Below are 24,982 nucleotides of genomic sequence, written 5' to 3'. Positions count from 1 at the left end.
TATTTGATGTGTATTGGGGTATCATATCGTACTATTGTACGTGAATGCAGTAATAAATCTATACCATTGTAATATAATAGGCCTAGTAGGCTACCATGCACTCTCTAACTCAATTTTTGTAAGGGCAAAGGAATAGCAAAAACATAGGCTGTGGCTTTAATCTGTTCTGTCTCTTGAGTATGAGTGCAATCCTGAGCATGTCCTGTAGTGTAACGCGTCCGTCACGAGCTCATTTCCACCTCCTCCACCGGACTGAGCTCTGCCCCTTCAGGTGCACCATTGGCTTTATGTTCATGCCGAGAGTCATTTAGCAGCGGTAACCCGTCACAGGGCACTGGACTGTGGGGAGGACAATAACCATGGCCGTGTTATCAGCTCTTCAGCTACTTGTTCTGTGTCAGCTGTTAGCATCATCGTTTGCCCAGGTAAGACACAACTAGCGGCGGTTTACTCGACAGAAGCTGTGGGATGCTTGATAACCTGTTGCTTGTACTTCAGCTTAACGTTGGGGTTCTATTATGTCATTTTTTGTGTGTGTCCATTATACGTGCTGTCTGAAAATAGTATACAGTCTGAGAAGACTAGATTTAGAGATAATTTCTTTTGGCAAATTTGAAATATCTATACGCATCCGGTGCGCGAAGACTTTACGAAAAATAACCATGTTTTTTTTCCGGTAAAAGTGTACTAAGCTTGTTTTTTGATTACTGTTAACATAACCATGGTTTTACTACAGTAAGCAGGGTTTTTTGGTTTAAACTGCTCTGTAAAAAATGAAGCATGAAGTTAAAACAACTTGGTTTTGCAAGTCAGTAAGTTTTAACCTGTAAATAGTTGACAACTAGTTGAAATTGTTTAAGTTAAAGTAGCATAAAAATATATGTTGATTTGACAAAAATGCTGCATGTTTTACAGTGTGTGGTATAACCATGGTTAATTTTCACTCGGGAGGGTTTGTTTACCTCATAAAACATTCGTTTTATTCATTTATCTAACATTAAAACAGATATTTTACTTGCATTTCAAAGAAATCTTATTTAGCTATATAACGCTTTACACAATGCATACGGCATTGCACATTACAGTACAATACAGTATCTGTATTATTATTACAGTAATAAAATGCAGGTCCATACTGATCAATGCCATTCAAGAACATTAGGTGCATTTGTATATTTGACTCTAAATACCAGCAAGCAAGTCAGCAGCGACTGTGCCAAGGTGTGACAAAACACTTTTGTTAGTACGAAGAACAAGGTGTTTGTATAGAAATATTATATAAAATTAAATTTTTCTTTGGAGAAACAAGGCTATGCCAGTCTTCGGTATGAATATAGTGTCTATTGTTTTTGTTATAACAGAGGCCAGGTCTTCGTGGTGAATCTGGAGTGCCAGGGCCACCTGGACCCCCAGGAAAAGATGGCATTGATGTGAGTAGACAGTGAAATAATCTGCTTTAGGTAGAATTTAATATAATGAGCTTTATCCTCCTGTACTTTTCCATGTTTTTGATGAGAAAGGAATGAGAGGGATTAAGGACATTTTCAATTTGCATTTTAACTGCTATAGATGTAAATATTTTTTGTGAATGATAGAAATCTATCTATCTAGATATGCATACTATATAAGCTATATATATTTTTTCATGTTTCATTACTGGTTTAGACAGCCTGCTCTTTGTTGTCTGGTCACTGGCTTTTAAAAGCAAACAAGAAAACTGTGTCAGGAATTTACGATTGTAAACGGTGAATAACATTGAATGTTTCCTTAGTAAATGAAATCCCTTTTAGCACGGGCAGTAGAAGTGCAGAAACAGAGAGGTCATTCATTCAGCCTGCTCAAATCAAACACAACCCTTCTGATGTTTCCCCAGCCCCCTTCACTCCTCTCCATATCTTCACCTCTCAGTTTTACTTAGCTCTAGAGTTTTGCATGATTTTGAAGTAGAAGTTTGTTATTAGTAAATTTTTATTAACTAAATCAACAGATATGATTTTCATGTAATGTCATTTTCTGTGTAGGGTAAGCCTGGTCCTCCTGGACTTCCAGGAAAACCTGTAAGTGTCTCTGAATGATATGGGTTCTTGCTGTGTAATATTTTAGGATTTAGTAGTAATATTTTATTATTTTAAGATCACAAATATTACTCAAATAATCAGTGCAGTGCACATTATAATGTTGTCCAATACACACATTTCCTTGTTTTAATTCCAGGGGCCAAAGGGAAAAGCTGGTACACCAGGAGCCGCAGGAAGCCCAGGAATACCTGGCCTCCCTGGAGTGGATGTAAGTCAGGGTGGAAAAATTTAGGAAATGTGCCTCATTTTTAATGCCATACCCTTTTCTTATTTGTAAAAAAGTAGCAATGCAAAAAGTATTTTGTATTTATTAGTTCAAATGTTTTTTTAGGGTTTGACAGGTCCTGATGGTCCAGCTGGAAAGGACGGGCCACCAGGAGCAGTAGTAAGTGTCTTTTAAGTAAAAGTGGCCTCTTACTACTCTGTAAACAGCTCAACATGACATTGTGACATTATGACTACACATATGTATGAGTATATGTAATCACCATACAGTACTTCTCTGAGGTTTTCAGTAAATCTCCACTCCACTAATGGATGTATTTTAGCTTGCAGCTCAAAATGACAGAAGATGTCAAACTTCACAAAGATTTCATTTCTTTTGTTTGTGAATGTTTTTAATTCTTGTGGCTCCTCTGTAGTGAGGGCAGTTTAATTATTATCAGGTGACTTTGGTTTTTCAAGTTGTAATTGTGGTTTTTCTCTAATCCGTATGTGGTGGAATGTGATTTTTTTCTGCTAATCCGCTTGAAGGCATCACCAGAAATCCCTATTATTTTATGTGACTGATGCCAGTGAGGTGCACATTGGTCTTTTAATATGAGAGATATGTAGAGAACATTAAACATAAACACTACTTTTAATTTACTCAAATTAATTTTTATAGCGCAGTGTTTCTCAACCAACTAGCTGGGGGCCTTAACAGATCTTGCAACATTTCTTCACAATTATTCAAAATAAGACAAACAGCATTAAAGGATAAGATAAAGGAATCAAAAATGTATGTATTTCTAGTTGTTTGGTTATTTTAGTAATGAATATACATTTGTCTAGTCATGCCAAGCTCTAAAACTTAAATGGGGCGGGGGGCTTCAAATATTGTTTTGGGCAATGGGGGGCCTTGAAATGATAAAGGTTTAGAACCATTGCTATAGCGTCTTTTTACATTGTTGATTTGCTTCAAAGCAGCTTTATATGAAAGAACATGAAAAGAAACCATTGAAACAGGAACTTATTAAATATGTAGTATATAGAATAAAACATGTAATATTGGGCATTAAGGCAATTAATATGATCAATAACAGATAATAATTATATGATAATAAACTATACATGTCTTTTTGTCTAAATTTGAAATGGGCCTTGAACAAAGAAAATATTATATAAGAGCAGGGTAATTACATTACATAAAGAATTTGCAATAATATCATGAACAGCAGTGTAAAAAGCATAGAGAAATTGTAGCAACATCATTAAGTGCACCCCACCACCACACACCTACAAAACTGAAACAGTGATGTCTTTAAGACTGTAGCCAACAAAATAAAAGAAATAATTTAAAATAAAATAAAATTTTCATTGGGGCTGTCCCATGAGTTTACTTTAACATTTGTCATGTAAATGTTAATCTATAACTACAAACTTTATATTGTTGGAAAGGTCTAAGAATGTAGTTGTCATATTTTAAAATCTTTTAGCAGTAATAATATGCAATAAAATGCAGTGAGAGTAATTTATTAATTTGTGACATGCAGTAAACCTCACAGCAAACCAACACAAACCTAATTTTTTTGGTAATTTTATGTATGAAATAATATTATATTGCATTATTTTTATTTATTACAATAAATTTTAACTGCTATAATTTTTTTTAAATATTTTTAATTCCACACACTTCCGTATTTTTTTTTAAGTGTCTTCTTTTAACAAAACCAAAATTAGACTTCCAGACCAAAAAATGCTAATGTTATATTAGATGTTTTTAGTATTTTTAAACTTTTGTAAAATGTTATATTAGTTGTTTTTTAGTTTTTAAAAAAAACTTTTGGATGTATTTTGTGTTGATTTGTATTTGGGTTTAAGAAAAGCATTAGAAATAAAACGTATTTTTAATATTATTATTATTATTACATCACCTTTTCACCCCCTCCCCCACTCAAAAAAGCACCAGTTAAAGGGTTAATATTTCTTCATTGTACCGTATATTTGTAGTATATTTACTCTTTTTTTTTTTTGGAGCCGTTTAATAATCTTTGTTGAATTCAATCAGTTGCTGTCTAGCACTAGTCTAGGAGCTATTGGCATTTAAGGATCAATAATGATGGGTGTTAAAGGTTTAACATTTTACAACACAGGGCGTAAAAAACTAAAACAGTAATTGATGATTTATATTCTAGATTCTGAGTGATAGAAATGTATTTTATTGTCAGTTTAATGTGTTTCATTTTTAAGGTAATGATTTTTGTTATAATTTGATTTGTGTATGTTTTAACAGGGCGACAGAGGACCTCCCGGACCAGGTGGACCCCCTGTAAGTACCAAACATCAGCAAACTGTATTAAACCTCTTCGTATTCAGACTTTTCAACTATAACAGTTCCAAACCAACAAATGTTGTTTAGCCATTACAGAAAGTTATCTGCCTAACATGCTAGGTTTAAACCTCAAGTCTCACAAACAGCACACACTACAGTTTCACAGTAAATATCTATTAAGACCACCATATTTGCTCACCCCGCACAGCTGTGTTTGTTGTGTACAATATGACCTCGTGCCAAACATGTCAATTAACTTTTTTAATCTCTTCCTTTGTCTTTCTCAGGGCAGAGGCAGACCAGGAGTGGCCGTGAGTACAATCGGTCTAAAATAATCATTAGTTATGTGTGCACATTTCTTTATCTGGCAGAACCTTTTATTGTTTTCTAAATTTACTTACTGTGCATTTACAGTATACTTTTATCAGTACATGTATTTGATCTAGGAATTAAACCTACAACCTTAGCTTTGTTAGTGTTAGCCTTTACCAGCTAATCTACACACTAATGCAGTCGCCATAAAACTTACTGTAATTGTTCAGAATTGAGTGGCATGAAATGTAAGTAATATTTCAGTTTTTTGTTATTTTATACATTCTATCTATTGCAGTAGTTCAATATTTAACAAATGAAAGTCGTGCCAGCTTACATCAAGCATTTGCATATGTGTGCATTTTCTGATTTTAGGGTCTTTCTGGAGCTAATGGACTTCCAGGTGGACCAGGACCTCAGGGACCACCTGTGAGTGTCTGTTTAAAGATTACATTCACAAACTGAGAATAAAGACAGTTAGTGCTGCTGGGTGATATTAACCAAAATTCATATTTCGGTAATTTGAAAATGAGTTGCGATATACTTTCGATATCTCAGCGTTATCTGCAAAGTGGACCGGTGCTGGGTGTAACTAGTTACTAACTAATTAGTTACTGTAATTTAATTAATTTTTCTTTGATAAAGTAAAGTAGGGGTTTATTTTTCCAGTAATTTAATTACATTTACTTCTGATGTAATTGAACTAAAACTGTGTATGGACTGTAGATCACTTATATATAATACATTTGTGGATTTACCATCAAAATTTTAAGTCTAATGTTAAAGGTCCCGTTCTTTCTGTGTTTTTGAAACTTTGATTGTGTTTACGGTGCACAATTTAACATGTGTTCATGTTTTAGGTTAAAAAAAACGCGGTATTTTTCACACAATTTACTTATCTGTATAGCACTGTTTTCACTGTCTTAAAAACAGCTGATGTCTTCTTGTTCTATGAAGTCCCTCCTTCAGAAATACGTAACAAGTTCTGATTGTGTAGCTTGTTTAGTGTGTTGTGATTTGATAGCAGCTTAGCTTGTCGTTAGCTTAGCTGGCGACTGATGTATTCCTGTGGGTGGAGTTTAGTCAAAAAACTGTTTTACTGACGTCATTAAAGCAGGAAGTAAAGGGCTGTAGTGCAAACCGGCCGTTCGCTGTAGGCTTTGAAAGGCGAATTATGTTAAATAAAATATATTGCCTGGCAGTGAACTTTGAGCTTTATCATTTTACAGGTATTATTTATGCTATAACAGCAACATTACACACTAACTAAAGTTTGAAAAATGGGATCAGAAAGAACGTGACCTTTAAAATGCATGTTTTTTATTTATGCTTCTCACTTTAAATACGTTGGTAAGTGTATAAGAATAATGGTAATGTGGTAAATTTACTTTCCAATTCTCACTATTAACTGGTTAGTTATAAGCATTAATATTACTGAGATATTGTCTGTTTATTAATACTTAAAAAGCACATATTAATGCCTGATTCTGCAAAACTTATTCTACCTCCTTAATCCTACCCAATTCCTACTGATACTTAAACTTAACAACTACTTAACTACGTATTAATAAGCAGTAATTAGGAGTATATTAAGGAAAAAATAGTTAATAGTTTAGAATTGAACCTTAAAAAATGTGACCAAAATATTTATGTACTTTAATATGATTTATTCAAGCTGTGTCAAGCCTATCTTTGTATCATTTCTCAATAGAATTTAATTATTAATTAAATACTTTTTGGAGAGAGTATTTTGTACAATAATGTAATAACATGATTGAAGATGTAGTAAGTAATTAGTAATTAATTACTTTTTTGAGAAACTAACCCAACACTGGTCCTGACCTCATTGTATATTTCTGGCAAAGCTTCTGTTGCAAAGGAGGGTATGAGACCATAGCGATATAAACTGTATTGTCTCATCCTGTATCCCACTGGGAAAAAATACAGATATATTTCCAAAACTCGATATACCGCCCAGCCCACAAACAGTGTGACATAGGAAAACATGTTGGCATATGTGGTTTATGGGGACAATTCCATAGACGCAATGCATTTTATTCTGTACAAACTGTTATATTCTATTCCCCTGTTAGCAGTCTTTAATCTATAAAAAACTATCATTTAGTGTTTTTTAGCTGTTCAGTTTATATGGACACAGGAAGTGTGGTTAAAGCATAGTAAACATGTCATTATACATATTCATGTCCCCGTAAACCACACATGCCAACTCACATACACACACAAACACACACACACAGAAAGAGAGAGAGAGAGAGAGAGATGTACCACTTTACATGTAAGCCGTATTAGCAGTTTTTATTCATTGCCTGAGCCTTTACGTATAGTTGCAGTAAAATGTGCAGATTACCTTTGTTAAATGGATCTTTATACATTTTTCTTTACATTTAAGCACATCAGCTCACTCATAACTTGTATGATTATTGACACATGTTTGTGTGATGGTTCTATAGGGGCTTGAGGGGCTTCCAGGACTTCCTGGTCTGCCGGGCCTGGATGGACCACCTGTAAGTATAACATACACTCAGCAAAATGTTCCATGTTTTTACTACATTATAAAATAGTTATTTCAGTTCTTGATTCTGATTGGCCAATAGCTGCTCTTAGAAAATAATTCATTGGATTAACTCAATTAAATTGTGGGCAGGATTTCCATCCAATATGAACATTCTAACTCATAAAAAACTGCTTTACACAATTAAAATATATTGAGTTTGTCCAACTCAATTTAAAGTAGATGGCAGTACTCAATTAAGTGTTGTTGCCTCAACTTAATTTAGTGTTGTCTAAATAACTCAATTTAGTGTAGTTTCAATAACTCAATGTAGTGTAGTCTGAATAACTTAATTCAGTTATTTTATATAAAACATTTTTATATCATACTAATTAGCATGGGCACATGTTAGCATGCTAATAATAATAACATATGATGCTTTTGATGAGCATGTGAGAAGAGACTGATCTCCAAACAGGCATTAACACAGTTAGTGCTCATTGAGAGAAATATGTCACATCCACAACTTAACCACAAGCGCCACTCTTCTGCACAATGGTAACCAAACAATTTGAAAAAATATAACACAAACGCCAACCAGTTTCTGGTGATTTTACTACATTGAAGGTGATACATATTTTTTTGCTTTAATATTTGTATTGTGTGGCAACCTACACTGGTCATTTGTGATCAACTCCCCTTAGTGGTGAACCATCAGATTTTCGAAACTTTTCGAAACAATTATGACGTAATGAAGCCTTGTTAGGTAAAATCACGTGACTTGGGCCAGTTTGAAACACGCTCCGAACCACTGATTCGAAACAAAAGATTTGTTAATGTTTCGAAGCTTCATGAAGCAGTGCTTCGAAAACGACCATCACTTGCGAAAATGTTATATCCTAGAAAAACAAACATTAAGATACTCGAGAACAAAAATGGTGACTTATTTCAAGATACAGCACAGCCTCTCGTACCTTATTGCTTACATAAAATCGAAAATTATACAAGTATAACAGTTCGTTTGTAGTAAAACCAGACTTTTACTAGAAGGGCAGATAGACTTAAAAGCGTGCTGCTGAAAGTGTCATAAAAGTGAAACGGATTGCTTGATGTTGTGTCACACAAGTGATTTTTCTTTTTGAAGAGATGAGTTTAATAAAACATTCAAACATGTAATTCAGTCTATTTTTTTCCCTCTTAGGGGCTTCCAGGAACGCTTCCCGAAGGTGGCGGAGACCTGCTGGTATGTTCAGATATATTTTAAAGTATATAATGCTTATTTTTACAGCTATGCCCTTGTATGTACAGCAATCTGATTATATATCGTAATACGATAATTTTATTTTAGCGTGCAACATTTTTAGAAATTCACATGATCAGTTACAACAATGTTATCCTATTGGGGAAGATATATTGTCAGCAGTCTTGTTTTTCTTTGCATGCAGATTGATTGCATCATTGTCTTGTTTGCAGTGTCCGGCCATCTGTCCTCCAGGTCCACCGGGACCTCCAGGAATGCCTGGATTCAAGGTGTTTGATCATCAACATTAATCTCTCCTCCTGTCTGTCTGCTCCAAAAGATTTTACAATGATCACTATAAGCTGGTTCTGTGTTTTATTTAGGGTCATACAGGTCATAAAGGAGATAAGGGAGAGATGGGGAAAAATGGAGAAAAGGTGAGATTTTACTAATATATATTATACTGTACTACACCTTTAAAAACCTTTTTAATGTGTTTCATTTTGATTCTTGTTTATTCTCCATTAGGGTGACCAAGGCCCACCTGGTCCTCCCGGGATCCCCGGTACAGTGGGTTTACAGGTGGGTTACAGGTGGGACTGACTCACACCTCCAGAGCACCATAAAGTTTTTTTTGAAAGTGAATCAAAATGCTAAAACTTGTAAATTGAAAACACAGCCCAGCCTATTATACTGTAGCATCACACATCTATAATACTAAATATTTGGGGCTGCTTAAGTCTCTCTTAAATGTGCTGCATGGCTTTTGTCTAAAAAAAATTTTTTATTTGAATTTAAGATTCACACTTTTAATTACGTTTCTGCAATTTGCTTTTTATATTATGCTCTCTGTCTGATTTGCTTCGAAAGAAATCTTATGATACATTCACATGTGGCTTCAGCGTTAACGCTTGACGGAGGGTTAGTCTGAAGCGTGGACCTGACGCTTTCGTCATAGTGACAACAGCCAATCACAGTGGACCGCAACACATGTTCACCCATCTTGCATAAACGTGATTGGTGATCTGATTGGCTGATGCTTGCATTGGCACTTGAAAAGTTGAGAAACATTCAACTTCTGCCGCGTGTAATGGCAGTGACTTAATGGCAACGGATCCACAGTTCAGTTCGACAACGCATGACGTCAGCGTGAACGCTGATGCCCCGTGTGAATATACCGTTACTTTAATCATTACTATCAAAAGTTACAGCTGAAGAAAACTCTAAAAAAGAGTGTAAAACGCAGAGGATAATTTTGTTAAAGGCACACTATGAAACTTTTTGGCCACTAGGGGGGGCTAGACATGTATTTTTCACGTTTAGCGCCCCTAGAGGCCACAAGCGCTGCAGCACTCTCGCAAAGGAAAAGACGACGACTCTTTAGGTCATTAAGTGTGTCATATGAATATAATTTCATGGGTTTTATTTTGTTTCAAATGCCAAAAGATAGTGTAGCTCACGTTTACAAGCCAGTTGTAACGGTGGTCGCTTGGTTAAAGTTTATATTTAAAAAAATTGGGGAATCGAACCCGGATTGCCCACGGCGTAGGTCCATGAGGTTACTACAGGGCCACAGTATCACGTGATATAAGTCTCTCTCTAAACTCTCAAAGTAGCCTCCAGTAAAATTCACATAAAAAAATATAGTGTTTTGGGCGCCAGACTTATATATGCAAGCAATATAACATTACTTACTAGCATGACGGCCAAGTCAGCATCGGTCAGAAACCCCTCCTCCTCCTCCTTTAGTTCACGCCAGCGAGCGAACGCTCGTCAAATATTGATCCTCGTCTTTCTTTTTATTCTGTCACTCTCTCGTTTTCTCTTTCTGGTCTCCTCCGACAAAACCTTGGGTTTCTTTTTCTTAGTTGCTGCTTCGGCCATGACAAAAACATCAGGAAAATAAATAGTTGCGCTCTCACGTCTGAATTTGAGGAAGTGGAGGAAGTGACGTATGCCGTAAAGCAGATTTTTGTAGTTTTGTACTCTGGTTACTACCCGAAACCCCAAGTTTAAAAGTACGAGTAAAAGCGATACAGACCACGTCAGGCTATTGTAGACATTTCATTCAACCCGTTTTTAAGTCGATGTACCATCACAAGGGTCTTGAAAACATATTATGAAAGTTGAAAAACTATAAAGTGTCACTTTAACATGCGAAAATTAGTGATGGGAGAAACAAAGCTTTTCGAAGCTTCGAATCAATTGAACCAATTGCTTCGAAAATTGATTCAGTTTTTCAAAGCAGTTCGAACACACGCTGGCGTCCCCTGCTGGTCAAAATAGTGTAAAAGCAGATATGTCCAAACATTTTACAGGTTTTTTTTACAAAATAATAGAAAGATTTTGATTAAAATATGTAAAAAATAATGATTTAACTTAATTAATACATAGTTAAAAGTGTATTATGTGTTTTTAGTTTTATTTAGAGCAAACAAATCATTAAAACTAACTACCCTTTTAATTCTGCACATTTTTGTCATTAAATCCGTCTATAAACATAAAGTAGACAAAATGGTAGTGTTATTAGTCAGAACGATGAATGTTTTGTGAACTTTTATAATATAAGTTCACCTACACTGGTCATTTGTGATCAACTCCCCCTAGTGGTGAACCATCAGATTTTCGAAACGTTTCGAAACAGTTATGACGTAATGAAGCCTTGTTAGCTAAAATCACGTGACTTGGGCCAGTTTGAAACACGCTCCGAACCACTGATTCGAAACAAAAATTTGTAAATGTTTCGAAGCTTCATGAAGCAGTGCTTCGAAAACGACCATCACTTGCGAAAATGTTATATCCTAGAAATGTAACAAATGTTAACATTGGATTTACATTATGAAATGTTTATTAAATTTATTGTATTTTTACTTTTTAGGGTCCCCGAGGTCTGAGGGGGCTTCAGGGTCCAGTGGGATCTGTAGGAGATAGAGTAAGACCTCCATTATTTCAATAACATCACACTACATGAATTTTACTTCACATTTTCTAAACTAAACAATCAGTACAAACTGAATGGCTGACAGTGTTTTTGATCAGTGACCTCTTTCTGTAGGGATTGCCTGGCTTCAGGGGAAAACCTGGAGTTGCCGGTGTCATTGGAAAAACTGTAAGTATCCTTTTTAGCTTTGTTCATGCTGTCTTAATTATTTACTTGAATGTGTGTGTGTGTGTGTGTGTGTGTTAGGACCATTTGGAGTCTTGTGTCAGTAGTGAATCCCATTAATAAAAATGCAATATTTTTTGCAATATTCCAGGGTGACAGTGGCGAAAAAGGACATCAAGGTTTCAAAGGACCCAAAGGAGAGATTGTAAGTCAATAAGATACACTGTTTATTATGGTGTAGATGAAATATGCATTTTGAATATCAGAGACATTTAATATCGTTTACATCGGGCACAGCTGTCATATTGTGTTCTGCAATATCGTCAAAATGGTTCTTTCTTAACAGGGAAAAATAGGCCCGAAGGGAGTACCAGGAGGTGTGGGACCTAAAGGTGAACCTGTAAGTAGCATTTATTTGATTACGTCTATTAATAGTGGGATATTGTGTTCATTATTGACAAATTGATCAAATTATAATACAATCTGTGTTGAATCGTAGGGCATGCCTGGACGAGATGGGAAGGATGGAACTCAAGGACTGGATGGTGAAAAGGTGCACAACAGCTTGTTTATTATTGAAAAATATTACTGTTTAAACACCAATATGTTGCAGTTAAACCATAGGAATGCCAATGGATTATGTGTGTGTGTGCTTATGTTTAAAGGGGGATGCTGGAAGACCCGGGGTATCTGGTGAGAAAGGACCAAATGGATTGCCTGTACGTATTATCAACGGTTAAATATTGATATCGATATTCTGGTTTAAATATGAGGAGCTCAGATGGAAAGCCACGAGATGAGTTAATGATTTTGACCGAATGCTCGCAACTTTAGCTTCAAATCCACTTATTCCTGGCCTATCGGAATTTAGAAATACCTTTTTGTTGGCAAAAGATTAAAAAATGCTAATTTACAAGAAAACATGTCAGATGCATTTAGAGGTCTTTGCATCTCAGCTCTTCATATAGTGGTTTAAATAACAACTGAGTTATGTATGATTCATTTTGATCTGTATTTATTTTAGGGTTTGCAAGGAAAAGCTGGTACAAAAGGAGCCAAGGGAGGAGTTGTAAGTAATGAAACTATATGAAAAATTTTTGATAAGTCAGAGAAGAAAGCGCAGGGTTCCCACGGGTCATTGAATTTCTGGAATATCATGGAATTTTAAAAAGTCTATTCCAGACATTGAAAGTCAATTTAATATTTTTTTTGTCCACGTAATGGAATATCAGTGATTTTGTTTGTTGCTTTAAATTTTACTTTGCATTTATCAAAATATAATTTGCTTGCAAGTTGTAACGTAAAGAATGACATTTCCGGGTCCAAGCCTGCACTGATTTTAAGTAAGACTACAATCTTAACAGCCGCTTATAGGTATTGTTTATTCATTTCACGCATTTAGGCGTGATTTTTTTATAAACTCACAATGTACACTATATTATCAGGCTTACGGCATCTTAGACATAGTCTATGAAAATTAAGCTTTTTAGTCAGTTTAAGTCAAGGAATTTGACGTTAAGAGTGGCAACTCTGAATGTCCTTCTTTAAACCTCTAATGTAAACATGGCAGTAATCCACACAACTCTATTGGGTAATAAATGGCTACTGAAATGCTATGTATCTATAAGAAAACGTTAAATATATTCAACAACAACTTTAAATCTTACTGGCTCGTAACTCATTGACATTCAGTCACAAAACTGGCAAGAAGCAATTATATTTGCAGTAATAAATGTTTGATTTTTATACCACAAAAAGAGTTGAACTCCGAGGGCCCTATTTTAACGATCTGAAACGCAAGTGCAAAGCGCAACGCGCAAGTGAGTTTGTGGGCAGATCTTGGGCGCTGTTGCTATTTTCCCGGCGGGAGAAATAACTCTTGCGCCAGGCGCAAATCAATAAGGGGTTGGTCTGAAGTAGGTTCATTATTCATAGGTGTGGTTTGGGCGTAACGTCAAATAAACCAATCAGAACGCTAGCCAACATTCCCTTTAAACGCAAGGGCGCAAGTTTCATGGCGGGTTGCTATTATTATGACGGATTTACCAGGCGTACGCCAGGAGCGGTTCACAGCCGAGGAGACCCACGTTCTTGTAAGAGCAGTCAAAGACAGAAAGTTATTTTGTATGGGGATAGGAGAAACCCGCCCAAATCAGCGTAGGTTAAACAGGCGTGAGAGGAAATAGCCACAATTGTCTCATCAGCTGGCATCCCCATCGTTGCGCCAAGCGCTACAATGATGTCAGGAGACGGGGGAATCCCAAGCTTCCCAGCATAAATCGGGCACGCCATGTAACGGGAGGTGGATCTGCCTCTACACAGACGCCAGCAGAGGACATCGCTGTGTCCACCCTCACCGCTGAAAGGGTTTGGGGGCTTTGAAATCGGACCCAAGAAACGCAAGCAAGGTCCAACCCCAAAGTACAATTACAAATCAAGTTCATATACATTAAGGTTTCTTATGAAAACATTTTAATTATTATTTACATAAAATAAACGTAATACAGCCACACAACAAACTTATGAAAATATTTTAATCGTTATTTGCATGAGAATTTTTTAACGCAGCCACACAATAAATAAAAACTATCACCACAATGCTCACCACTATGATTCCCCTTATCACGTGTATTAATATTTTTAAGTGTAACAATTTATGATTTGCAAAAATAACTGTTGCATCTGTGTAGATTAGAAAAGCAAAGTGTGTGCGCGTTGTGCACGCTATACATTATGGTCAAGCATGCGCCCTTAAAATAGCATAATGAACAATGCGCAACGCGCCACTGACTTGAAACTTTTTTTTCTGGTCAGTGGCGCAATTGTTTTTTGAAACTGCAAAATAGCACCAGGGATGGTTTGTGCCGGAACACGCCTCTTTTTTTGCGCTGAACCGCCCAAGGAGCGCAAGTTCATTCCCTAGTTTGTCGACGTGCTTCTGTGGAGGGAAAAACCCGCTGTGCGCCGGTGCAAAATACGAATAATACATGCGTCACTGACAAAGTCAATTGCGCTGGGTGCAAGATAGGGCCCCTAGAGTTAAAGTGGTTTGGCGCTACCACTTTTAGCATAGCTTAGCATAATCCATTGAATCTGATTAGACCATTAGCATCGCGCAAAAAAATAACCAAAGAGTTTCGATATTTTTCCTATTTAAACTTGACTCTTCTGCAGTTACATCGTGTACTAAGACCGACTGAAAGGAAGCGCAATGATATTACACAGCGCCTGAAAATAGTCCCCTGCTATTGAACGTAACCAATGGGACAATTTTCGGGCAGGGCGTAATATCCCTACACCTGCTGCAGCCATGTTACAACAGCAAAGTTGATTATTACGCCAGAATAAGAGTATAGTTCTTAACCATATTTGCCTAGAAAATCACAGAATCTAGTTGGTACCTTTGGGAATTAATTATCTGATCTGATTTAGACAGATAGGATTAGACTTTAAAGTATATTTCACATCTCATCTAAAATGGTTCATAAAAATTTTTTTTCCAGGGAAATCCAGGAGAGATGGGAAAAACCGGACCATCTGGAGAGCCAGGTATCCCTGTATGTATCTGACAGATCTGACTGGAAATGCACTTTCTCATAAAATCGTGATTGCAATAACATGCAAAGTAACACAACAACCATAGCACAACTAATGTTGAGATGAGAGTATAATTGTTGGATTGTGAGACTGTACTATACTGACTTACTCCACAGGGTGATATTGGCATCCCCGGAGAGAGAGGATTGGCTGGACCCAGAGGTGTATCTGTAAGTAAACCAATGAGCAGAATAAAGTCTCTTGACACTGATTTTGTAATAGTCCAATATTTTATTGACCAAGTCTAATTTGATGAAGAGTAATCTCCACTACCACCACCTTTTACAAAACCATCTTTATGTTTGTAAATACTTAATTAACGAGATAACTCGTCAGAGAGTTAAGTTCATAAGATGATGTGTCTGTGTTTTAGGGTGGCATTGGACTGCCTGGAAATGCTGGTCCACAGGGTGTAAAAGGATACCAGGTCAGTTGCACACGTCCATATGTTTTATTTTAATGCAACTAATGTTTCTTAACACAATAAAGCAGCAATCGATAAATCTGGTCTGTTATTGTGACTTTCTATCCTAAACATTAGCAACAAGGCATTTTGTCTGTCATTTGATTTCCACTTTGTGTTGTGCATGTTAGCTCTATCCAATATAATGTCAATGATCCAAAGTCCCATTTATTGCAGCATATCAAACACCTAATATTCAAATTAGCTGTGACACAAATTTTGATATCAATGCAACATACTCTTTATCCAGTTCATTTTTTAATGAAGTTTTGTTGTTCTGTACAGGGTGTTAAAGGTGCCCTTGGTGATGCAGGTTTGCCTGGGCCAACTGGAATCAGAGGCGGGTTTGGTGAAAAGGTAAGTCATTTTAAAAGAACTAAATTATACACATCCTACTGTGTAATTTATACACAGGCAGTTGTGGAGACAGAGGGGTGTCCGGGTTGGCACTGGACCCCCTGACATCTGACTGGCCACCTCAAATTCAATGCGCTACTTACTTTCACTCCCTCAGTAATTCACTTCCTGTTAATCGCCGTGTTTATTTCGACGTGCGGCAGCGCAGAACATTGTTTATAACAAATATTAAAAGAATATTAACGTACATTGCTAATACTACATGATTTCAGCGTAGGCTGGAAGTTTGTAAAGTAATTGTCTTTGTGTGGACTGAATAAAGTCTAAGATTGGCCTTTCTTTTACAACAAAACCCAGCGTCATGTTTTTATTCTTGAGTGATCTTTATAGGTTACTGTATGATTAGTTGGACTGGACTGCCGCCTTGAACTTGAAAATGTGACGTCCATTATACCCACCTATAGCGCACATGCACAGCTAGAGCTTCATGTTCACGTCTTTTTGCCTTAAATGGACAAGTGCTCATATATCAAAATAGCTGTCTTAGTGAGTATAATAGTAAACAATTGGTTACTGTATGTCAGAAACTAGTGGACCTGAAATGGCATTTTATAAAATACATGAATTTATCTCTTTATCATAAATTAAATGTGGCATTTTATAAAAAATAAAATGTATTATTATTATTAAATTCTGTGTTATTAAACTGGTGTAATTAAAAATAAGGCTACTAACCTAAAACTAACTAATTGTATCATTTAATATGTTCTTTTTAATTCAAATATAAGTTTGAGATTGTTTTATGTCATGAATTTTCTTTGGTGGGGCCATGAAGGGATGCACCGTACACAAGGGGGGCCGCATGCGAAAAAAACCACTGTATCACTGAATAATCATTTTATTGCATTCGCTTTTATAGCCTCTGTCATACCCCATACAGCAAAAAATATTTTTAAATAATATATTTTAAAATATACAAAAACTTATAATGTATTGAAATATATTTTGAAATGTGTTTACAAAATTGTATTTTTACCAATATATTGTTCGGCCATTTTTTTATATTTTAAAATATTTCAAAAATAAATATCTTTTGAAGCATTTATATTCACATCACATTGAAAGAAACACTTTGTATGTTAGAAACCTGTAAAAAAGATTAAATTAATATATTAATATTAATATACTTATGCTTTATACTTTTTATTTTTTATACAAACTTTTATAATTGGTTTTTTGCCGTATGGGCTGTAAAATTGGAAATGTATTTGTTCTCTCTGAAATACATTTTGAAATACATGTTATTATATGAATGTTTAAAACTAAAAATATATTTTAAAATTTAAAAATATATTAAATTAAGCTTTACTTTCTACAAAATGTATTTAGCATATATAGAAAACATATTTTTGGCCAAATAATTATTTTTCCAATATGGGTAAAGTTCATTAAATAACAAAATAAGAAAAGAAATTCACTTTTTGTTCCTGACTGAGTTCTGTAACCTCGTAAAAAAAAGGTTAATCCATGTTTTACTTTTAAATAAATTACATTTATTGCCTCTGTTATTTGAAGTAAGTTTAAAGTTTATCATGGAGTATTAGATTATGTTTACATCTAGTAATGCATGCAGTTATATGAATATTTATCTAATGTGAGGTACTGTAAAGTAGGCCAAACCAGCAATCATGAGATTCATTCATGCTTTTTTGATACGTGGTTACACATTGTTTTCTTTCATGGACTATGGACCCCCTAAAGTAGCCCTGACCACACCCCATTAAAAAAAATCTAGTTCTGCCACTGCACACAAATACATTCACATGTTTTACTAATCTATCCCTCCACGTTGTTTATCATGAATACTACCTATATACATTTGAGAGTGTGTTTGTACTTTTTGTAATCAGATTTGCACTTTTCACGTGTCAGACAAAAAAAATAATTGTTTTCTCTGAACAACCATCTGAAAAACCTTAACCACTTAGTATCACCTACAACACCTTAGCATTTTCACCAATAACAATTTCTTCAGAACATATACAAATATTTAGTAATGTTTAATCTTAGACAGCACTCCATTCATGCATCAAGTTTTATTAAATATCTGAAGTGGGAACAAAGTCTTCTTCTGTTCAGACCTCAGGATACAGAACAAAGACCGTCTGTATTCTGCAGCCACAGGCATTGTGCCTACGGTACCTTGGCCCACACGTGCATTTATTCAAATACTCTCTCTCTCTCACACAGGGTCCAGTCGGGGCTAGAGGTCCTAAAGGAGACATGGTAAGAATATTACACCACCAGTATCAGCTCTAAGGATTCATGGTCTTTCTCCATTTTTCTTTATCCTTTCACGGCTTTCTTATCGTTTTTGATCATTCAATTGAAGCTCCCGATTCATATATGTATAATTTTTTGCTGTGACATGATTGGCTGATCAGATACTAACATGATTATTAGATGCATATGTGTGTTTATTATAAAGTGCATGTATTGATGTGTGTTTGTGTGCTTTATAGGGTATGGGTGGGATTGACGGTTTACCAGGAGAGAACGGAGAGCCTGTATGTAACTCATTCCTATGATCATATTCATATGTTAAATATGTTACATCGGAGTACAACAGTAAATATTCAAAACTATATATCTAATGGAATGTGAGATATGTAAGACGTATGCTGTTTTCTTATTATTTCAGGGTCCATATGGTCCTGTCGGGCAGAAAGGAGAGGTGAGATCTGTCCCTCCTTTCATAACAAAAAATGTGTTTCTTTATACTTCAATAAAATATATTTTTTTAAATTTAGGATGTTTTCTTAAAAGTATTTCAGCAATGTACCCATCAAATTTGCAATCAGCAGTATTTTAAACATTTAAAGTGTTTTCACAACAGTGACATAATCGCCCATTTTTGGTTAAACATTTTCAGCGACTAAAATTTTGGTGCATCCTTTAGTTCAATAATTGGTGCTGTGCAGTGATATACACAGTAAATGGTGAACAGATGTGTATTTTAGCATAAAAGCTAGTTAGAATACAGCATCATCTGTGTCTTTAACCATCCATTGTATAATGTTAAACAAAACAGTGAATATGAACAATTGCTACCTTAAGACAAACAAGGTGTTTTATCCTTCCCCCTTTCGCTGTCTTATAGCCTGGTAAACGTGGTGAACTGGGACCTAAAGGTGTTGTAGGACCACAGGGAGAGATCGGAGGAAGAGGTGCACCTGGAAGACCCGGACCGTTGGGATTCCAAGGAGAACAGGGTTATCCAGGGGTTCCTGGAAAAACCGGTGTTCCTGTGAGTAAATACTGACTCTAATATATGATCGTACATTGAGCCCATTAATATGATTTTAAAACAAATTATTATTCTTTTTTTTTTCAGGGCAACCTGGCCAGCGAGCAGCACATCAGGGAACTGTGCGGATCAATGATTGATGGTAAGACACGTATTTACCCTTAAATTGACCATATACTGTTTTTGAATACGATTGTATGAACTATATCTGCTGTTGTGCATTTTAGATCAGATTGCTCAGCTGGCTGCTAACCTAAGAAGACCTCTGGCTCCTGGTGCTGTGGGACGACCGGGACCTCCCGGACCTCCAGGGAAGCCAGGAGAAGTTGGATCTATTGGTCACCCTGGAGCAAGTGGTCCACCAGGATATAGAGGATTACCAGGAGATCTTGGCGATTCTGGTCCTAGAGGTAAGAAAGTTCGTGGGATATGCATACATCTATTTTTGAAGTTCAGGAAGTCATTTTTTAAGAGCTGTAAGCATCTAAAAAAATATGATTTGAAATCAAAACTATGGCAAAACAAGAAAATAGATTGACTTGATGTTTAAACAGGTGTTATATGTAATATGTAAGGAATAATTAAAGACGGGTCGTTGAATTATTTGAAAATAATGCACACCCAAGGTGGAACTGTTACACTGCGGGTGTGCATTATTTTCAAATAATTCAGTCAATTATTCTGCTTATACCACGGTTACCACAGACATTGCTCTGGTGGTTATTTTAAGACATTTGACACGTTAGGTGTGCATTTATCGACACCATTTAAACATCCAGCAATCCAGTAGCTGCATTTAAAAAGGCCATGTAGTTTCCATTTTTCGGACGCATTTGTAATTGCGATTTATTATTTCAGGTTTTATTTAAGCAATGGTTACATTTCAAAATAAAAATAAAAATAAAAATTAAGCCTCATGAGAAATAAATGTTAATTTTATGTTTATTCCTAAAATGATACGACCTCAACGATGCCGACAAATATGACCTTTGGAGGACGCAGCCTTTGAAATGAGACACAGCTAGTGTCATTTCTCTGCTAGTCTGTTCACTGCCCAGGTGAAAAAGTAGTACACTTCCATAGTGTACTTAAAGTGCTTTATTTTCGCACACTATTTTTGTACTTAATATACTAAAAATTCATCTTTAGTACTTCTTAAGATGTTCTTAAAGCGTAACTAAACCCCTGGTCAGAGCCTGACTCCACCCACTGCAATATTTGAAAAATGCAAGAAAAGTGGGCAGATCCCAACGGAGATAGAGGGGACGAACTAAGTGTGTGGTGAGATCGTAACAAGGGCGTGGTGAGCTTGAACCTGCTTACGTCACGAGTCATTTCTTGGACCCAACATCCAATAGGAAAATTCAACTGCAGTAGCCACCGTTCAACCTCAAGAGGGCAGCACTCAGACGTTTTTACACCATATATTGTAGTATTGAAACACTTTATATCCAAATGTCAAAAAACTTACTAAAATCAATGAACAGCACTAATAAAGCATCATTCTTACAGATCATTAACTAAAAAAAGTTGGTTTGGGGTTTAGTTACTCTTTAAGATCATCTAAGTGTACTTCACTGTGCTATTTTGAGACACCATGAATATGAACTAAAATGCACTTTTAACATACTATCTCTGTATTAAAAAATGTATTTAGTTAACACTTTTACTAAACTTGAACTCAACTTTCATACAAAGTGTACTACAAGTGGTACCTAAATACATTTTTAAAATACATTTTTAGCACATTTTAGTTCATTTTTATGGTGTCTCAAAATAGCACATTGAAGTACACTTAGATGATCTTAAGAACATCTTAAGAAGTACTAAAGATGAATTTTTAGTATATTAAGTACAAAAATAGTGTGCGAAAATAAAGCACTTTAAGTACACTATGGAAGTGTACTACCTTTTCACCTGGGTGGTTTTGACATCATTTGTGCTATTTTGTTATGTATGTCTCTTTGGGTAAAGTAAATGTGAAGTTTACACGTCTATTTAAAGTTATTTTTGTGATCTCCAATGACTTGAGAAGCTGAACATCGTTAGGTTTAGTGTGAATAATAATCTTCCTACTAACCAAGAGCTTTTAAATTTAAAGGCTCACAATATATGTCGAAATAACCGAAAACAACCTAAAACACAGAAGACCCCCGCCCTCATTTATAAAATGCTGCGTAAAACCATCTTAAATTTTATCTCACAATCTCTTCTCAAAAATGCGTATGTGTGATTCATAGAATGAACTTGCGCACAGAAAACACGTGTACCCATTTCTTTCAGATGTGGAATTTATAAATCGCAAATGAGCTTGAACTTTAAACGATGCCTAATTAATGTCAGGCATATAAAAGAGCGCCTGTTAATGTTCAAATTCATTTCGAGAAGCAAAAATGGCTTAATGTATATTTCTAAAAACCTGCAGCAATCGGACAAGCAAAAGTGCGTCTGCTCGACCCTGATGTGGCGCCAAGCACTTTTCCACATAAAAAAAGTTTTTATAAATGTGAACGTTGCTGTGGAGTTTTGCGTATGCACGCTTTACGATCAAATCTGTACATACACACACTTAATTAATGTGTGTATTTTGTAGGGCTGTCAAAAGATTAATCGCGATTAATCGCATACAAAATAAAAGTTTGTGTTTGCATAATATATTTGTGTGTTTATTGTGTGTTATTATTATGTATATATAAATACACACATACATGTATAAATTTAAGTACATTTTTATTTATGTATATTAGGGCTGGGCAAATTTTTTTTCCGATTAATCTTCATTGAGTCGAATCGAAAACCGTGCATAAAAATCGAAAGGAGAATCGATTTGATAGCTTGTGAATCGTAATCGAATCGACCTGGAACATCTGAATCGATACCCAGCCCTAATGTATATATTTTTTATATGTTAAATACATAGCTTGACTAGAATCAGGTCTTATGGGGGGTCCCCACCATGCAACATGACATAGCAAAAATATATATAAAAAATAATGCTCCGACATCACATTTTGTAAACTGTTGTTTTTTATTAAATAACTACACAGATGCAGATGTCATCAGTTAATGTACACTATACTTTGATCCATGGCTGCAGGATCGAATTTGTTTTTAACAATTTGCTGAATGACCGAGCGGAGGTGAAGACCGCTGACGTTTTCATGAGATTTAAATAGGACTTAAAAGCGACCACGAATTTGTGTACAAATTGTGGAATAAATCATTTTTTTAGGTGGACTTGGCAGAAATGTTTAAAATAACCTAGTGATGCCACTGACAATAATTATGAAATCATTAAAGAACAAGTAAACCTAAATGCATCCAATTTATGTTGGTAATGTGGTATGTATGTGGTATTTTACTCTCTTTTTTAAGTTAAAATGAAAGGCTGGATAAACATTCGTTAAATTATTCATCATAACATTTTAAAGCCACAATGTTCAGAACATCACACAAAGAATTAACAAAAAGGCATTTTTGATAACTAAACCTAAAAAAAAAAACACAAATGTGATCCTGCCTGGGAAGTCCCGGCTAAGTTCATTTTTATTTAATTTTGAGATTTAGCGTGTCAAAGTATTTATGATAAACAGACAAATAATCCATATAATTTGTGATTGTTGCTGTAAATGATAAAAACTAAACTTTATATACAATTCCTTAAACGTTAATTTTTAACAAGAAAAAACTGAAATTAATGATTTTATAGACACTACACGTTATTATTTTGCACAGAAATACCTGCTTGATTATTTTGACTTTTATCATATATTTGAGTTTGTCAGCATTATCTGTAATAATTTTGACATCTTATAGGGGTCCCTAATGCCTTATGGGGGGCCCCGGATCCCCCCCTCAATTCGAGCACTGCATGCATGTGTGTATTTATATATACAAATAATTTCACACAGTGCAAAAACTTTTATTTTGTATGCGATTAATCGTGATTAATCTTTTGACAGGTCTAGTATTTTAAGACAATTTAATATTTACACACACCTTGAATTAAAATGTTGTATTTACAGTACGACAACTGTGGGCAACAGTATGTTATTAGGAACAATTTAAAGTTGTTGTGGATTTTTTTTTTATTAAAAACTATCCCAGTTCAAAATGTCTCTTAATATATCAATATGCCTTCCTGTGAGAATGAACTTACTTTTCATTTCTCAAACTCTACAGGGGATGTTGGTGAGCCGGGTGATAAGGGTCCAGTTGGTAAAGCCATTGAAGGGCCCATTGGCGACCAGGGTGAACCGGGTACGTACAGTACAGCCATGCAGTATTTTCATTAGATGGGTCACCATGACATGCTTTACTGATGTGCATCCTTAACCACAGTCTGAAGTTACATTGTGGAAGAGGTACAGAAGTCAGATTAGAAGTCATTTTTGCGGCTTTGTTTCAATAAATTTTTCAATTCTCAAAGTTAAATTCGTTTTTTTTTTTCGTAGTTATAATAAAATCTTCATCATCATGATCCTTTTGAAAAGGCTGCAAGTCAATATTTATGGCATCAATAAATGCAGCTGATATTCAGCATCTTAATCTCTGTGCCCAACAGGTCTGCCAGGTGTTAATGGCTTCGTGAAGGATGGGCGTGATGGAGCACCTGGAGATCCAGGAGAGTCAGGAGAAGCCGGAAGAACAGGCCGTCCAGGACACCATGGATCACCTGGAATCTGTGACACGTCAGCATGCCAGGGTCCTGTGGTTCATTCGAAGTCCTCCAGTCCCAAGAACCATTAAAAGATCCCTGTCCTCGGAATTCAACAGAATTCCCTTTCTAGTGTTTTTGAGAGGAAACGTTTGGGGATCATTAAAGCATTTCAGAGCTGAACACACAAGAATACATGTGTGAGACAACGAGACTCGATCGGCATCTGAAGGACCTCAGACACCAGCACGTGTTGATACAGCAAGAGGCTAAATACATCAATCACTGTGTGACGGACGCAATAAAAGCAAAAACTGGGAACTTGATAATAAAGAGCAAGAAATGTAGAAATATTTGACGTATAACTTCAACACATTCAAACGTTTGTATTTGTATGCATTTTGATTTCCATTGTCGTTTTATTCTCACGTTTACTTATATGTCAAGTGTCCGAAATCACTCATTGCAGAATAAAAGAAGGCATCGCTTCAGATGCGTCAAACCCTTGTAAAAAAATTCTGTAGGCTCTGACCTTATCCACTAGATACTGGTGCTGTAACAATAACTATACGTTATTTTAAATACTATTTATTTCTGAGTACTGTTGTGTGTACAGTGAATTTCTACAGCACGATGTAAAAAATAAAGACACTTTTCCGTAAATAAATTCTCTTAGAGCTCGACTCTCTCAACCCTTCAATAATACAACAATAATCAATGTTTATCTTAATAAATAACATTTTATTTTATGCATTATATAAAATATACATCAGGATAACAAATGTATCAGTACATGACTTTACTCATGTTCACTTAAAAG

The 24,982-nt window shown here is 35.5% G+C and overlaps 1 protein-coding gene across 1 annotated transcript; it reads left to right on the top strand.

Moving 5' to 3' along the window:
• The first annotated feature begins 228 nt into the window (after nt 1-228).
• Nucleotides 229-24,799, top strand: col9a3 (collagen, type IX, alpha 3). The gene is made up of 32 exons (XM_065286415.2): nt 229-425; nt 1,362-1,430; nt 2,022-2,057; nt 2,215-2,286; nt 2,410-2,463; nt 4,573-4,608; nt 4,899-4,922; nt 5,299-5,352; nt 7,395-7,448; nt 8,637-8,678; nt 8,909-8,965; nt 9,059-9,112; nt 9,204-9,257; nt 11,554-11,607; nt 11,731-11,784; nt 11,933-11,986; nt 12,128-12,181; nt 12,281-12,334; nt 12,447-12,500; nt 12,806-12,850; nt 15,285-15,338; nt 15,495-15,548; nt 15,752-15,805; nt 16,127-16,198; nt 18,449-18,484; nt 18,721-18,765; nt 18,900-18,932; nt 19,359-19,505; nt 19,593-19,647; nt 19,733-19,915; nt 23,688-23,765; nt 24,070-24,799. The coding sequence occupies exons 1-32, from the start codon at nt 360-362 to the stop codon at nt 24,252-24,254; spliced, it is 2,037 nt and encodes a 678-aa protein (XP_065142487.1). The 5' UTR covers nt 229-359; the 3' UTR covers nt 24,255-24,799.
• Nucleotides 24,800-24,982: the final 183 nt, after the last annotated feature.

Source organism: Paramisgurnus dabryanus, chromosome 21 (genome assembly GCF_030506205.2).
Source record: "Paramisgurnus dabryanus chromosome 21, PD_genome_1.1, whole genome shotgun sequence".
Taxonomy (NCBI): domain Eukaryota; kingdom Metazoa; phylum Chordata; class Actinopteri; order Cypriniformes; family Cobitidae; genus Paramisgurnus; species Paramisgurnus dabryanus.
Note: the sequence above shows the minus strand (reverse complement) of the source record. Positions and strands in the feature narration are given on the sequence as shown.

Coding starts and splice junctions, on each gene's coding strand:
- col9a3 (XM_065286415.2), top strand. CDS start 360: ATGGCCGTGTTATCAGCTCTTCAGCTACTTGTTCTGTGTCAGCTGTTA. Junction 7,449..8,636: donor CGGGCCTGGATGGACCACCT/GTAAGTATAACA, acceptor TTTCCCTCTTAG/GGGCTTCCAGGAACGCTTCC. Junction 12,182..12,280: donor TGGGACCTAAAGGTGAACCT/GTAAGTAGCATT, acceptor GTTGAATCGTAG/GGCATGCCTGGACGAGATGG.